General features: G+C 45.8%; 1 protein-coding gene across 5 annotated transcripts in view; it reads right to left on the reverse strand.

Moving 5' to 3' along the window:
• RALGPS1 (Ral GEF with PH domain and SH3 binding motif 1) overlaps window positions 1–16,479 on the reverse strand; it is a 293,688-nt gene that overhangs the window by 13,075 nt on the left and 264,134 nt on the right. For 3 of the 5 annotated variants that reach the window (XM_083158617.1, XM_083158616.1, XM_083158619.1), the window contains 4 exons: window positions 12,677–12,728; window positions 9,881–9,961; window positions 6,969–7,025; window positions 5,221–5,326 (listed from right to left, as the gene is read on the reverse strand). In XM_083158617.1, coding sequence (XP_083014743.1) covers window positions 5,221–5,326; window positions 6,969–7,025; window positions 9,881–9,961; window positions 12,677–12,728 — 296 coding nt within the window. The remainder of the gene's footprint in view (window positions 1–5,220; window positions 5,327–6,968; window positions 7,026–9,880; window positions 9,962–12,676; window positions 12,729–16,479) is intronic. The other 2 variants (XM_083158618.1, XM_083158620.1) reach the window with 1 other exon arrangement.

A 16,479-nucleotide genomic window follows, 5' to 3' on the forward strand; every position in this document is an offset into this window, starting at 1 on the left:
TAATAAGAATAAGGAGCAGAACAGTGTGGTGTAATGTGAATGAGGATCAATGCAGTAGTACAATGTTAAAGGATTAGTACAGTCTGGTATAATGTGACTAAGGAGCAGTACAGAGTGGTGTAATGTGAATAAGTAGTAGTATGGTGTGGTGTAATGTAAATAAGGCGCAATACAGTGTGGTAAATGTTAATAAGGAGCAATACAGTGTGGTGCAAAATGATTAGTACAGTGTGGTGTAATGTCAATAAAGAGCAATACTATGTGTAGTATTGTGAATAGGGAGCAGTATGGTCTGGTATAATGTGGATAAGCAGAAATACAGTGTAATGTGAATAGTGACTAAGGAGCAATACAGTGTGGTGTAATGTGAATAAGGAGCAATATGGTGTGGTGCAATATGATGTGGTGTCTTTGAAATAAGGAGCAGTATGGTGTGGTGGAATGTAAATAAGGAGCAGTATCTTGTGATGTAAAAAAAAAATCAGTGTGGTTTCATGTAAATAGCGAATAAGGAGCAGGTACAGTGTGGTGTAAAGTGAATAGGAAGAAAAACAGTGAATTTTAATGTGAATAGTGAATAAATAGCAGAAGTGTGGTGTAATGTGAATAAGAGGAAATACAGTGTGGTGTAATGTGAATAAGCAGCAATACAGTGTTGTAATGGCAATAGTGAAAAGGATTAGTACAGTGTGGTATGATGTAAATAAAAAACAATATGGTGTGGTTTAATGTGACTAAGGAGCAGTACGTTATGATGTGAATAAGGAGCAATACAGTGTGGTGTAATGTGAATAAGGAGCAGTACAGTGTGGCATAATTTGATTAAGGAGCAGCACGGTGTGGTGTAATTTAAATAAAGTGCAATACAGTGTGGTACAATGATTAGTGAATAAGGAGCAGTACAGTGTGGTGTATTATGAATAAGGAGCAGTACGGTGTAGTGTATTATATGGAGCAGTGTCGTCTAATGTGAATAATGAGCAGCACATTGTGGTGTAATGTGAATAAGGAGCAATACGATGTGGTGTAATTTATATAAGGACCAATACAGTGTGGTGTAATGTGAATAAGAAACAATACACTGTAGTGTAATATGAACAGTAAATAAGGATCAGTATAGTGTGGTGTTATATGAATAAGGAGCAATACAGTGTGGTGTAATGTGAATAAGGATCAGTACAGTATGGCGTAATGTGAATAAGAAAAAATGCAGTGTAGTGTAATAGGAACAGCCTCGTGTAATGAGAATAAGGAGCAGTATGTTATGATGTGTAAAAATGAGAAATACAGTGAAGTGTAATGTGAATAAGGAGCAGAACAGTGGTGTAATGTGAATAAGAGGAAATACAGTGTGGTGTAATGTGAAGAAGAAGCAGTACAGTGTAGTGTAATATGAATAATAATAAAGGAGCCATATAGTGTGGTGTGATGTTATTTAAAAAGGAGCAGTACAGTGTGGTGTAATGTGAATAAGAAGAAATACACAGTGCAGTGTAATATGAATAATGAATAAGGAAGTACAATGTGGTGTAATGTAAATAACAAGCAATACAGTGTGGTGTAATGTGAATAGTGAGCAATACGGTGTGATGTAATGGAAATAGTGAAAATGGATTAGTACACTGGTGTAATGTAAATAAGGGACAATACTTTGTGGTGTAATATGAATAGTAAATAAGAAGCAGTACGGTGTAGTGTAATGTGAATAAGGAGCAGTACGGTGTAGTGTAATGTGGATAAGGAGCAGTACGGTGTGGTGTAATGTGGATAAGTAGCAATACGGTGTGTTGTAAAGTGAATAAGTTAGGGCTGGCTCTGGGAGCTACAGATACACATGAGGCACATATACAGGGTCCACGTGTATAGCATGGTCCACATGTATAGCATACGCCATGGGGATTTACACATGGCGTAAATTGGGGTTAGGTCTTGTGTCAGGTTCTAGCTTATTTATGAGCACAACACAGTCAACCCAACAGTGGTTAGCATTGTTCTTTGTGTAGAGTTTGTATGTTCTCCCCGTATTTGCGGTTGGTGCTCTGGTTTCCTCTCTCAGTCTATAGACATACTGGCAGGCTTAATAAGTGAAATGAATCATCCCAGTTGTTTGTGTGCTATGCTATTAAGTCTGCTGGCTCAGGGTCTGATGTGATGTTTTAACAAGAGAAAAAGATCAGGTATGTAGGGTTTATGTAGTAAGCGGTGATAGGTGTATGGATGATGCACAAGGCCCGTTACCCCAACACAGAGCATGGTGACAGTATCTGTGCAGTAATCAGATAGAAGGAGAGATTGGCTTTGATAAATCAGCTGCCATTTTTTTCATACACGGCCTGTAACATTACAGTTAGAAGCTGGTGAGTTGGTACTTTATCTTTCTCTCTCTGATACATCTGCCCCAAGATTCTGCAAAAGATAGCTGATGATTGAGAAGGGGTTGTCCAAAGAGAGGACAAAAAGGTTTTTGGGGCACTCTTAAAGTAGTAAACAGGGTGAGTAATGATTTGATTAATACATAACTTTTAATAATATACACTTAAAATATATGTGCGTCAGGGTAAGGCGTAAGTAATTACAAGTAATTAACACAAAATATATATTAGGAAGATTACACAGTGAATCACAAATATTATCGTTAAATCACAGTGAAATGGGCGAAAATGTTTTCACCCTGGGGACCACCCCCGTAAATTCAATCAAATGCAAATTGCAAGCAATATACACATTAAATGACGTTCCCAACACCTATGGGTACGTTGCTGTGGACCATACAGGATAGAGAAAAAAGGGAATAGAGGACAGAAAGTGGTCCTTCCTGTGGTGCCTGGTGTTTCGGAATCACCTCAATTTATACGGCACCAGATATTCCCCATCAGTCTCCCAGTGGGTACTGATCTGGCCAATTACTGTTTAGCTGCTGAGATCGGACGAGATCAGGCGGCCCAGTAATGTATGGTCGTATACTTTATTGGGTGGGGAAGACACAAAGGGCTGACATTTGGGACCAAGTGTCACTGTGATCAAGCCTCCAGGCGAAACACGTGTCAAAGGCACACCCTGTGACCACCCCCCTGACGTCATTCTACACCCGGAACTCACCTACACGCTGTGTACCACGAGCGGCTCACCAGGCAACCTCTGCACAGCTCACCACGCTGCAGCAGCTACCCGGTTGCCTGGACTCCCCCAGGGATCACCCTTCCCCGTACGGAAACCCGGGGCTGAGCCTCCTTCTCCAGCGGGTCCTCACCCGCCAGGTACCGCTATACACACAGTGTAGGATCTCTCACTACGTGCATCCTATTGTACCCTCATTCTCCCCCTATTCTTTATTCTCTCTCCCTCCCCACATTCCCCCGTTTCCCCGCAGATAGGACCAGCCTGGTTGTTATCAAACAAACCCAGGGCATTGTTGCTATTATTTCCAAATTTCATTTCAATGCTGCATATGTATAACATAGGTTATACCCTTATGCAATATATTACGTTTGCTTATTGAACCTGTTACTCTTTCCAATTGTTATTTGTCCTAACAGTACACGCAGACCGCTGTGGTCACTGTGCACACATCCAGTATATCCTGAATGTCGCATGATAGGACTATTTTACCTTCATTAACAGTTGTGTTAATACCGTTTTGGTCAAACTGACTTTGTTCAAATGTCTAGTTAATACTGTACGGAGGTTATACCTTGAATTGCCTTTTTTTGCCTTTTCTAGACACCGTTACATACTTTGCTTAAACCTGTGTCTCTTAGCTACCATATATATATTTTTCCGACCTCTGCTTCTGTTACTCAGGGACTAAACATTTAGTACCGTCCCTTTGTGAAAGACACTTCACATTATTGTACACAACCCCCGGATCTACCCTGGTGTTTATGCAACTTCCTCATCATCACCAGTGAGATCAAGCCGATAGGGGGCACATTCTCTGCTCCAGCAAGATCTTTTGAATCCATCCACAGCCTCCGTGGCTTTCTACTTATTGGGGTGAGCACCGCCGGGTTATTACTCTCAACCTCCATCCAATACACCAATATGATGGAGGGTAGTAGAAGGATCTGGCGTCTGCAATAAACTCACTGCTCTACACTCTACTCATTGTTGCTCTCTCATCCGCAGTCAGATCGGACCCTTCCTGCAATACCTAGCGTAACAGGTCGTGGCCTCCTTTTGGCTCTGGAAAGCAGAAGTGACACTTGGTCCCAAATGTCAGCCCTTTGTGTCTTCCCCACCCAATAAAGTATACGACCATACATTACTGGGCCGCCTGATCTCGTCCGATCTCAGCAGCTAAACAGTAATTGGCCAGATCAGTACCCACTGGGAGACTGATGGGGAATATCTGGTGCCGTATAAATTGAGATGATTCCGAAACACCAGGCACCACAGGAAGGACCACTTTCTGTCCTCTATTCCCTTTTTTCTCTATCCTGTATGGTCCACAGCAACGTACCCATAAGTGTTGGGAACGTCATTTAATGTGTATATTGCTTGCAATTTGCATTTGATTGAATTTACGGGGGTGGTCCCCAGGGTGAAAACATTTTCACCCATTTCACTGTGATTTATTGTGATTTAACGATAATATTTGTGATTCACCGTGTAATCTTCCTAATATATATTTTGTGTTAATTACTTGTAATTACTTACGCCTTACCCAGACGCACATATATTTTAAGTGTATATTATTAAAAGTTATGTATTAATCTAATCATTACTCACCCTGTTTACTACTTTAAAAGAGTGCCCCAAAAACCTACAGTGTTCTTCCTTTTTGTCCTCTCTTTGGACAACCCCTTCTCAATCAGCTTCACCGCTAAACCTTTTGGGAGCACCACCAACACAGCACCACTGTCAATTACAGCCATTATTGGTCTAATGTTGGTACACCAGGTATCTTTCTATATATTTCTATATATTTCTTCTACAATTTTTCAATAATACATGTGTTTGCTTGAGACAATCCACCCCTTTCCCTTGAAAGATAGCTGACAACAAGATGGTTATTGTGCAACCTTGTGTGGTTGTATTGTAGGGAAACATCTGTATGCATCTCGCTGGGCTTCACATTGGAGCTTGGGCACCCTCTTGTGGCTGTACTGTAGAACACATCTGTATGCATCAGGCTGGGCTCTAAAATGGAACTGGGATGCCCTCTTGTGGCTGTACTATAAATGACACATCTGTATGCATAAGGCTGTCTTGTGATCTTACCGTGGGCTTCTTCCCTTCTTTGAGTAATGTCTTTCTTCTAAGTGGACCTTCCATGGCAATAACTCCAGAGGAGCTTCCCAAAATACAGCTGCACGCACCAGAAGGCCTACACAATAAGGGATAAGAGATGCTGTAGAAACTGTGAGCACTGCACATTGTTGACTGAGTTGTGAATGCCTTAATGAACCACTGAGTGTACAGTAAGTCTTTATGATGGGGAACTATTTAATGGATACGGTGACGGCAGTATATAAATATATGCATCATACAGTACATGCTATAACAGGGGCAGATTTATTAAGCTCGGTGAAGTGATAAGTGTCTGGTTTTTATCACCGGCCAATCAGCTCCTGACTGTGAAGTTACAGGCTTGGTTGGAAAAATGACAGGTAGGAGCTGATTGGCCGGTGATAAAAATACACTTTAGCACTTCACCAAGCTTAATAAATCTACCCCACAGTAACAGAGAGATGGGTTCTACAGTATGTCATCAAATTATCATTGCAAATAATGGACATATACAGATACTGGAGCTGTATCCCCCAACTGCTGATCATTTGCTTGAATTACCCTGTGTGATTCCATAGTGGCTAGCCTCTATCCCCTCCCTCCTGTGTGATTCCATAGTGGCTAGCCTCTATCCCCTCCCTCCTGTGTACAGGGCAGGCTAGCCTCGATCCCCTCCCTCCCGTGTACAGGGCAGGCTAGCCACTATCCACTACCTCCTGTGTACAGGGCAGGCTAGCCTCTATTCCCACCTGTGTACAGGGCAGGATAGCCTCTATTCCCACCTGTGTACAGGGCAGGATAGCCTCTATTCCCACCTGTGTACAGGGCAGGATAGCCTCTATTCCCACCTGTGTACAGGGCAGGATAGCCTCTATTCCCACCTGTGTACAGGGCAGGAGAGCCAATATCCCTCCCTCCCACCTGTGTGCAGGGCAGGCTAGCCTCTATCCCCTCTCTCCTGTATACAGGGCAGGCTATCATCTATCCTCACTCCTGTGTATAGGGCAGGCTATCCTCTATCCCCTCCCTCCTGTGTGATTCCATAGTGGCTAGCCTCTATCCCTCCCTCCCACCTGTGTACAGGGCAGGATAGCTGATATCCCTCCCTCCCTCCTGTATACAGAGCAGGCTATCCTCTACCCTCGCTCCTGTGTATAGGGCAGGCTGATCTATCCCCTCTCTCCTGTGTGATTCCATATTGGCTAGCCTCTATCCCCTCCCTCCTGTGTGATTCCATAGTGGCTAGCCTCTATCCCTCCCTCCCACCCACCTGTGTACAGGGCAGGATAGCTGATATCTCCTGTGTACAGGGCAGGATAGCTGATATCCCTCCCTCCCTCCTGTATACAGAGCAGGCTAACCTCTACCCTCGCTCCTGTGTATAGGGCAGGCTGATCTATCCCCTCTCTCCTGTGTGATTCCATAGTGGCTAGCCTCTATCCCCTCCCTCCTGTGTACAGGGCAGGATAGCCGATATCCCTCCCTCTCTCCTCTGTACATGGTAGACACTATAGCACAGGTCTTAAACCTGTGGCCCTCCAGATGTTGTGGAACTACATGTCCCAGCATGCCCTGACAGCTTTGGCATGCTCTTATAGGAAAAAATGTGGCAATGCATCCTGGGACATGTAGTTTTACAACATCTGGAGGGCCATAGGTTAAAGACCCATGCACTATAGCTTCATATAACAATGTTGCTGGATTTATTTTCCTTTTTCAGAGTCTCGGTCTGTACTCACCGGCCCCCGGCCACACCGGTGTGTATCCAGGCACTGGATCTCTCAGAACGTGTGGAGCTGGAAGATAAAACACACAATACATGTATGCACTACGGAGTCAGTACCTAAACGCTTTTGTGCAGGTTAAACACACTGTGATCATGATACATGTTTCCCCCGCTGTGTGTGGAGATTCCTGGTGATAAAGTGAGTCAATAACAATAGCAGTGAGGCATAATGTTAATAAGGTCGTCAACCAAGTGCAACAAACAATGGCCACCGACCTTACACATTGTCATATCTGGTACTCTTGGGCTGTGATGAAACCCTGAGGAATGTGTGCAGCCATCATTATTAGTGACGGCCAGTGATACGTTGCTATGGGCAACACCACTGCTATCTCCTGTTTGATAATAGAGAAGTAACTTTCCGTACACAGATAATGAGCCTGGATAGGGAATCCTGCTTAGCACGGTTACAGTCCATCTCTGTATCCACAATAAATGGCAATTGTTCTCGGAGAGGAAGACGGATTGGGTAATGGGAAACACTGCTACATACAGATTACTGTAATTGGGAAACATTGGACAACATATGACACACACATGGGAAGCAGGATAGTATTGTACGGGGGATCATAGAGCCATCTTATAATAGGATTCCCCCCTGCACTCTCTCATTGGCTGCTGTTAAGTCATGTGACCCTTGCCAATTGCTTACTCTTCTGCTGCAGTGGCTTTCAGTGCATCGGGCTTTTAATAGAAAATAGACCCTTGTTTGTGTCACTAAGTCAGGGGGCACAAAGTGCGTCACTGATGGAGTGGGTACAATGGCTGTCACTAAGTCAGGGCGTACAATGGGTGTCGCTGAAGGAGGGGGTACAATGCGCATCATTGACGGAGTGGGTACAATGTGCTTCATTGAGCGGGGGTGCATGGGTGTCTATCTGGGTGATAGGTCGACACAAGCAAAATATCAACACTGCACTGTCGACATTCGTTTTTAATGATTTTTTTTCTACTTTTTGACACTTTTATGTGCCCAAATGGAGGCCACGTGGATGTTAAAGTGGGCCGACGCACGGTGAGTACACTAAATGTGCACCATGTACTCAGGTGTCGACTGAAACCCCCCCCCCCCCCCCAAGGGAAAAATTCATGTAAACCTTTCCTTTGTGTCAATTTTACTCCCACTTCGACCTTTTAAAGTCATCCTAATTACTGTCAACCACATGATCCACTCCGGCGTCACTGCGAGCCACAATGTCTATGGCCCATGCCACTACTATAGGTGCAGAGTCTTCATCAGAATAGGACTCCTATATAGTGATCACGTGTGACACGTCTGTAACATGCGCACACGTCAGAACACCTCCGTGCGTCTGACCAGCCACCCCCCAGAGATGCCGAATACATTACTGAGAGCGTGCTTCCCAATCGGTCAGGTAATTATGCTGGTGCTATATATAGAGATTGTGCATATTACACAGTGTATTACTCCCCGTGTCCTAGAACTCTGGTAATGTGACTGGCATTTATATAAACTGCCCCTAGTGTATATACACAGTACGTGTTTCTGTGCCTGTGGCAGGAAAATTAAATTTGGTAATGAATTTGCAGTCCCCAGGGCACAACAAGTATACTGATCAATAATTCATGAGCTATATAGTTATTTGTATTAGCCTGCAGCAATCACAGCAGCCACTAGGTGGCACCATTGCATCACTTTATGTGCAATCTGGACACCACCAATAACAAGGAGGTACAGGTTCCCCAGCATGAAGTAATGTATATCCTGCATATGATGAGACAGGTCTCTGGCTAGGTTAGCGGGATGGAAGGATTGCACCTGAGGCAGAAATAAGGATTCCATGGAAATGTAGGGGCAATAAAAAACACAGGGCAAAGTTTGGCTCCAGATGATTCATTTGCCCACGGAATTATATTCCAAGTATAATGTAAATGCAGATAATCAGATGGTCTGGGCAGGCTGTCCTCCCTCCTTCCAGTAATATGTTGTTCATGCCACTATTTATCAGGTGGGAGGACGCCTGATGCTCTCCTACCTGAGGATGCCGCTTCCTGCAGACCACAGATGTAGGGAGGACCCGCTAGGTTAAATGAGTGACCAGACACCAAATAAGTAACATTCTGAATGTATAACTTATAGAATTCCAGCAAATGTTATTTGTACAGTAGCGGTGGCAGAGTGTGGGCAGATGGGCACGACCGCTGTGTGGGTGAGAGACTACCTACTACTCACAGCTGTACTCTAACACTCCGACTGTGACGTAGCAATGACGCAATCTGTGGGCACCCGCTAAAATCTGTGTGCTATCTGCCGCCCTGCATATATATAAGCAGCAGTTCCACCAATCTCTATAGCACTTTGGGTGTAGAATTACCCGCACAGCGTTACTTACACATCATTAGATAGAATGCAAAAAGTTAATTGCAAGGAAACAAAATCAGGAGCTTTGTGTTATGAAAGAGACTTCAGATTGGTTGAGAGCCAGGCATGCAGATTGTAATTATCAGTGCACATATCACCTGCACAGAGCAGGCAGCCAATTCTGTGAAATGGAACCGCCAGAAACCAGCAGCATCACTGAGGTTTGAGGTACTTGGTGCCTCACTCCCCAGCAGTGGCGGCTCCAGGGGGTGTAACTGCAGCACAGTTCTAAATTCAAATAGGGGAACCACACCTGCTACCACTAACTGCCATTCCAAACTGACTCACTGGCAGTTGGTGTGGCTCCCCTATTTGAATAGTTTTGTAGCCCCCCCCCCCCCCCCCCCGGATCCGCCACTGCTCCCCAGTAAAGCTCCTGGTGGCTTTATATAGATTTCATGGCTGCTTACACTCTGTGCATACAACAGGTCCACTGGAAGCCTTTACTTATTAGAGAGGAGAGACCCACCACCTAACTGTACCTGTACACACAGCTCCGACTCCGGGGGGAGTTCCGTACCGGGACCCTCCAGTTGGGACCCAGCGTGGCGTACATACGACCCCTGTTTGCAAATTTAAACATGAGTTCCAAAACCATGCATGGTGCAAGAACAATCATACCCAAGTAACATGCAGATAACTCTACATAGCATCCCTACTGGAGCAGCCCCCCATTGTCAGGGCTATACATTACCTATGTTCCTGGGGACATTTATTTATTTTATTTATTAACAGTTTCTTATATAGCGCAGCATATTCCGTTGCGCTTTACAATAGCAGACAGTGAAACAAAACAGGGTATTTACAGACAGTCAAAATGTAGGAGGGCCCTGCTCGCAAGCTTACAATCTATAGGGACATGTGACATTAGCTAGGTGTAAAGGCCCCCACACACGCTGTGATAGCAGAGTGCACTGCAATGGGCGCTCCCGCGGGCATCGCACGGTACAAAATGCATGTGCTGCACATACTTTTTGTACTGCCGGCGGATTGCATCACATGCAATACGCAGAGATGCTATCACACCGTGTATGGCCACCTTTAGGCATCACGTGCAGCGTGGAGACCACTGGGATCAGGTGTGACACTGCTCAGGGCTTTTATATTGCTCAGAGAACTGTAGCAATATAAAATAGGGGAGCCGCACCAACTGCCAGTGAGTTTGGAATGTACTCCCACTGGCGTACCCTCACACCTCCCCTACTCCCACCTGTACTACTCACACTGGTACACCCTCACACCTCCCCTACTTCGACCTGTACCACTTACATTGGTACACCCTCACACCTCCCCTACTCCCACCTGTACTACTCACACTGGTACGCCCTCACACCTCCCCTACTCCCACCTGTACTACTCACACTGGTACACCCTCACACCTCCCCTACTCCTACCTGTACTACTCACACTGGTACATCCTCACACCTCCCCTACTCCCACTGGTACATGCGCACACCTCCCCTACTCCCACTGGTACATGCGCACACCTCCCCTACTCTCACTGGTAGATCCTCACACCTCTCCTGCTCTCACTGGTACACCCTCACACCCCCCTACTCCCACCTTTACTACTCACACTGGTACACCCTCACACCTCCCCTACTCCCAACTATACTACTCACTGGTACACGCTCACACCTCCCCTACTCCCACATGTACTACTCACACTGGTTCATCCTCACACCTCCCCTACTCCCAACTATACTACTCACTGGTACACCCTCACACCTATCCTACTCCCCTACTCCCACCTGTACTACTCCCACTGGTACACCCTCACACTTCCTCTACTCCCCCACTGGTACACCCTCACACCTCCCCTCCTCCCACCTGTACTACTCACACTGGTACACCCTCACACCTCCCCTACTCCCAACTATACTACTCACTGGTACACGCTCACACCTCCCCTACTCCCACATGTACTACTCACACTGGTTCATCCTCACACCTCCCCTACTCCCAACTATACTACTCACTGGTACACCCTCACACCTATCCTACTCCCCTACTCCCACCTGTACTACTCCCACTGGTACACCCTCACACTTCCTCTACTCCCCCACTGGTACACCCTCACACCTCCCCTCCTCCCACCTGTACTACTCACACTGGTACACCCTCACACCTCCCCTACTCCCAACTATACTACTCACTGGTACATCCTCACACCTACCCTACCCCCCCCCCCCCTACTCCCACCTGTACTACTCCCACTGGTACACCCTCACTACTCCCCCATTGGTACACGCACTGGAGCGTGTACTCACACTGGTACATGCTCCCACCTCCCCTACTCTCACTGGTACACGCTCCCACCTCCCCTACTCCCACCTGTACTAATCACACTGGTACACCCTCACACCTCCTCTACTCCCCCACTGGTACACCCTCACACCTCCTCTACTCCCCCACTGGTACACCCTCACACCTCCCCTACTCCACCTGTACTACTCACACTGGTACACCCTCACACCTCCTCTACTCCCCCACTGGTACACCCTCACACCTCCCCTACTCCACCTGTACTACTCACACTGGTACACCCTCACACCTCCCCTACTCCCATCTGTACTACTCACACTTGTACACCCTCACACCTACCCTACTTGGTGAGGTCATGCCATGGAGTAGGATGGACTGAATGACGACCAGAGAACTGGCAGATGAGGGTCCATATAGCAATATGTAGGGTTATGCACAGGCCATGGTGATACATGTGTACAATTAGTGGCGCACACTTTGGAGGTATGACAGATGGATAAGGAGTGTGTGGTCTATCAGTAGCTGTGCTCAGTGTCAGACAGTGGCTGAATAAGTTGCTGGAATCCCACATGTACAAAGCAGGTGCACAGACTCTGGACATTGCTGTCCATGCGGGTATAACAGACAGGACACCTACCAATCCTCTCCCTGCCATAGGTGGTGCTAGCAGGGACTTGTGCCCCTGTGAGGGTAAATTGGTAAATGTTTGGGGGCATTGTGACACTGACTGTGACACTACATGTTTCGGGTCTCTAACCGGCTGTAAGAAACAATCGTCCCCACCCCTCATTATGTCTCCTTTACAGGTGAGGAATATAGAACACGGAACACAGATGAACATAGAATACGCTGTAGACAGGAGAAGCAGTGCGGTTGGGCCCCTGCAGGTATCTCATGGACTCTAGTAATGTATCCCTATCTGTATCCAGCACTCAGCCGCCTGAGTATGTTCTGTTATTCAGGTGCAAGATTCACTTCTTTCCACAGGTAAGTTTCAGTAAATAGCGACTCACCTGTCCAGGACGGAGGACACTTCTTCACTGAACTCCGAACTCTCGCTGCTTCCTACAACACATGCACAAGAGGTAAGTGATATGGTGACACAGCAAGAACTCAACACCCCGAAAATGTATACCCATAATACATCTATTACACCCTATACAGACATAGGACACTACACCCCAACATGTGCTGACCGCTGGCCATAATACATCTATTACACCCTATACAGACATAGGACACTACACCCCAACATGTACTGACCGCTGGCCATAATACATCTATTACACCCTATACAGACATAGGACACTACACCCCAACATGTACTGACCGCTGGCCATAATACATCTATTACACCCTATACAGACATAGGACACTATACCCCAACATGTCCTGACCACTGGCCATAATACATCTATTACACCCTATACGGACATAGGACACTACACCCCCAACATGTCCTGACCACTGACCACAATACATCTATTACACCCTATACAGACATAGGACACTACACCCCATAATACATCTATTACACCCTATACAGACACAGAACACTACACCCCAACATGTCCTGACCGCTGGCCATAATACATCTATTACACCCTATACAGACACAGGACACTACACCCCAACATGTCCTGACCGCTGCCCATAATACATCTATTACACCCTATACAGACGTAGGACACTACACCCCAACATGTCCTGACCGCTGCCCATAATACATCTATTACACCCTATACAGACATAGGACACTACACCCCAACATGTCCTGACCGCTGCCCATAATACATCTATTACACCCTATACAGACATAGGACACTACACCTCAACATGTCCTGACCGCCGGCCATAATACATCTATTACACCCTATACAGACATAGGACACTACACCCCAACATGTCCTGACCGCTGGCCATAATACATCTATTACACCCTATACAGACATAGGACACTACACCCCAACATGTCCTGACCGCTGGCCATAATGCATCTATTACACCCTATACAGACATAGGACACTACACCCCAACATGTCCTGACCGCTGGTCATAATACAGTACATCTATTACACCCTATACAGACATAGGACACTACACCCCATCATGTCCTGTTCGCTGCCCATAATACATCTATTACACCCTATACAGACATAGGACACTACATCCCCAACATGTCCTGACCACTGGCCATAATACATCTATTACACCCTATACAGACATAGGACACTACACCACCAACATGTCCTGACCACTGGCCATAATACATCTATTACACCCTATACAGACATAGGACACTACACCCCAACATGTCCTGACCTCTGGCCATAATACATCTATTACACCCTAGACAGACATAGGACACTACACCCCAACATGTCCTGTTCGCTGCCCATAATACATCTATTACACCCTATACAGACATAGGACACTACACCCCAACATGTCCTGACCTCTGGCCATAATACATCTATTACACCCTATACAGACATAGGACACTACACCCCAACATGTCCTGACCTCTGGCCATAATACATCTATTACACCCTAGACAGACACAGGACACTACACCCCAACATGTCCTGACCGCTGCCCATAATACATCTATTACACCGTATACAGACATAGGACACTACACCACCAACATGTCCTGACCGCTGGCCATAATACATCTATTACACCCTATACAGACATAGGACACTACACCACCAACATGTCCTGACCACTGGCCATAATACATCTATTACACCCTATACAGACATAGGACACTACACCCCAACATGTCCTGACCTCTGGCCATAATACATCTATTACACCCTAGACAGACATAGGACACTACACCCCAACATGTCCTGTTCGCTGCCCATAATACATCTATTACACCCTATACAGACATAGGACACTACACCCCAACATGTCCTGACCGCTGGCCATAATACATCTATTACACCCTATACAGACATAGGGCACTACACCCCAACATGTCCTGACCACTGGCCATAATACATCTATTACACCCTATACAGACATAGGACACTACACCCCAACATGTCCTGACCGCTGCCCATAATACATCTATTACACCCTATACAGACATAGGACACTACACCCCAACATGTACTGACCGCTGGCCATAATACATCTATTACACCCTATACAGACATAGGACACTACACCCCAACATGTCCTGATCGCCGGCCATAATACATCTATTACACCCTACACAGACATAGGACACTACACCCCAACATGTCCTGACCGCCGGCCATAATACATCTATTACACCCTATACAGACACAGGACACTACACCCCAACATGTCCTGACCGCTGGCCATAATACATCTATTACACCCTATACAGACATAGGACACTATACTCCAACATGTCCTGACCGCTGCCCATAATACATCTATTACACCCTATACAGACATAGGACACTACACCCCAACATGTACTGACCGCTGGCCATAATACATCTATTACACCCTATACAGACATAGGACACTATACTCCAACATGTCCTGACCGCTGCCCATAATACATCTATTACACCCTATACAGACATAGGACACTACACCCCAACATGTCCTGTTCGCTGGCCATAATGCATCTATTACACCCTATACAGACATAGGACACTACACCCCAACATGTCCTGACCGCTGGTCATAATACAGCTATTACACCCTATACAGACACAGAACACTACACCCCCACTACACCACTGGCCATAATACATCTATTACACCCTATACAGACATTAGACTAGCATTCAATGAGGTTTGTGATCTGTACTTTATAATATCACAGTACTAAACTCTATATTCCTTTATCATCTCCAAGCCAAACACACATTTATATGTTCCCAGATATCACAGAGTTTATAATGAAGATTATTTTTTGTTTAATTGATTCCTTAATCCTCATAAATTGGGAAAGGTACATTTTAGACAATGGGATAGAGTGTTAAAGCCCCTAAAGCGGACAGGAAAATAAGGTGACCACAGCGAAGTATAGCTGCAGGGGTAGTCAACATGTGGTCTTGCTGCTGTGGAACTACATATCCCAGCACTCCACAGTTTTCGCATGCCCTAACGGAAATACTGTGGTAGGGAATGCTGAAATGTGTGGTGCCTTATGTCGTCCACTGTTATAGGATGCACTGTCCATTGTTATTTGTAATGAGAGTTACAAAACAATTGGTTGCTAGGAGCAATGTCACCACTTTTTAGAATGTGTGATACATCTCCCCTTGTATCCTTATATAAATGTTCCGCCAGCCTCAGCGCAGGTACTGCTGGACTGCAACTCCCAGAATGCTTACTCACTAGGTGCCAAGTTATGCTGGTATTTGTGGTTCAGTGAGAACTGATGAGGTTGCCGGTGCCGGGGATAATTTATTCATATTGTAAGTTTTAATATTTTTTTTAGCTGCTCGTTTGAAAATGTTGGTCGTCACCAGCTGAGGAACAGTGCTGGTGGTTTCCCCATCGCAGAGCCATATATACTGGAAGTATAAAAACACACGGACCCAGGCCTGACCTAATCCAATAATCCAAGTGTGTGTAGATGGATTTGGGCTGCTGGGGAAATTTCATCACTTCAGGTGTCTGATGTGACCGGGCGTGTAGGCTGGAGTAACGAGCCGACGTGTGTGTGAGAGAAGGCGCAGGACAGAAATTCTGATTCAAAGGAGAATGGAAAACCTGCCACGTCTGCCATCCCGTACACAATGATAAAGTATGCACATGCCAAAGCCGCTGGGATCTGTAATGGGATGTGCACAGTCCGCTGCTTGTAGTATCTGAGTAA

This window comes from Crinia signifera, chromosome 9 (genome assembly GCF_055691185.1).
Source record: "Crinia signifera chromosome 9, ASM5569118v1, whole genome shotgun sequence".
NCBI lineage: Eukaryota > Metazoa > Chordata > Amphibia > Anura > Myobatrachidae > Crinia > Crinia signifera.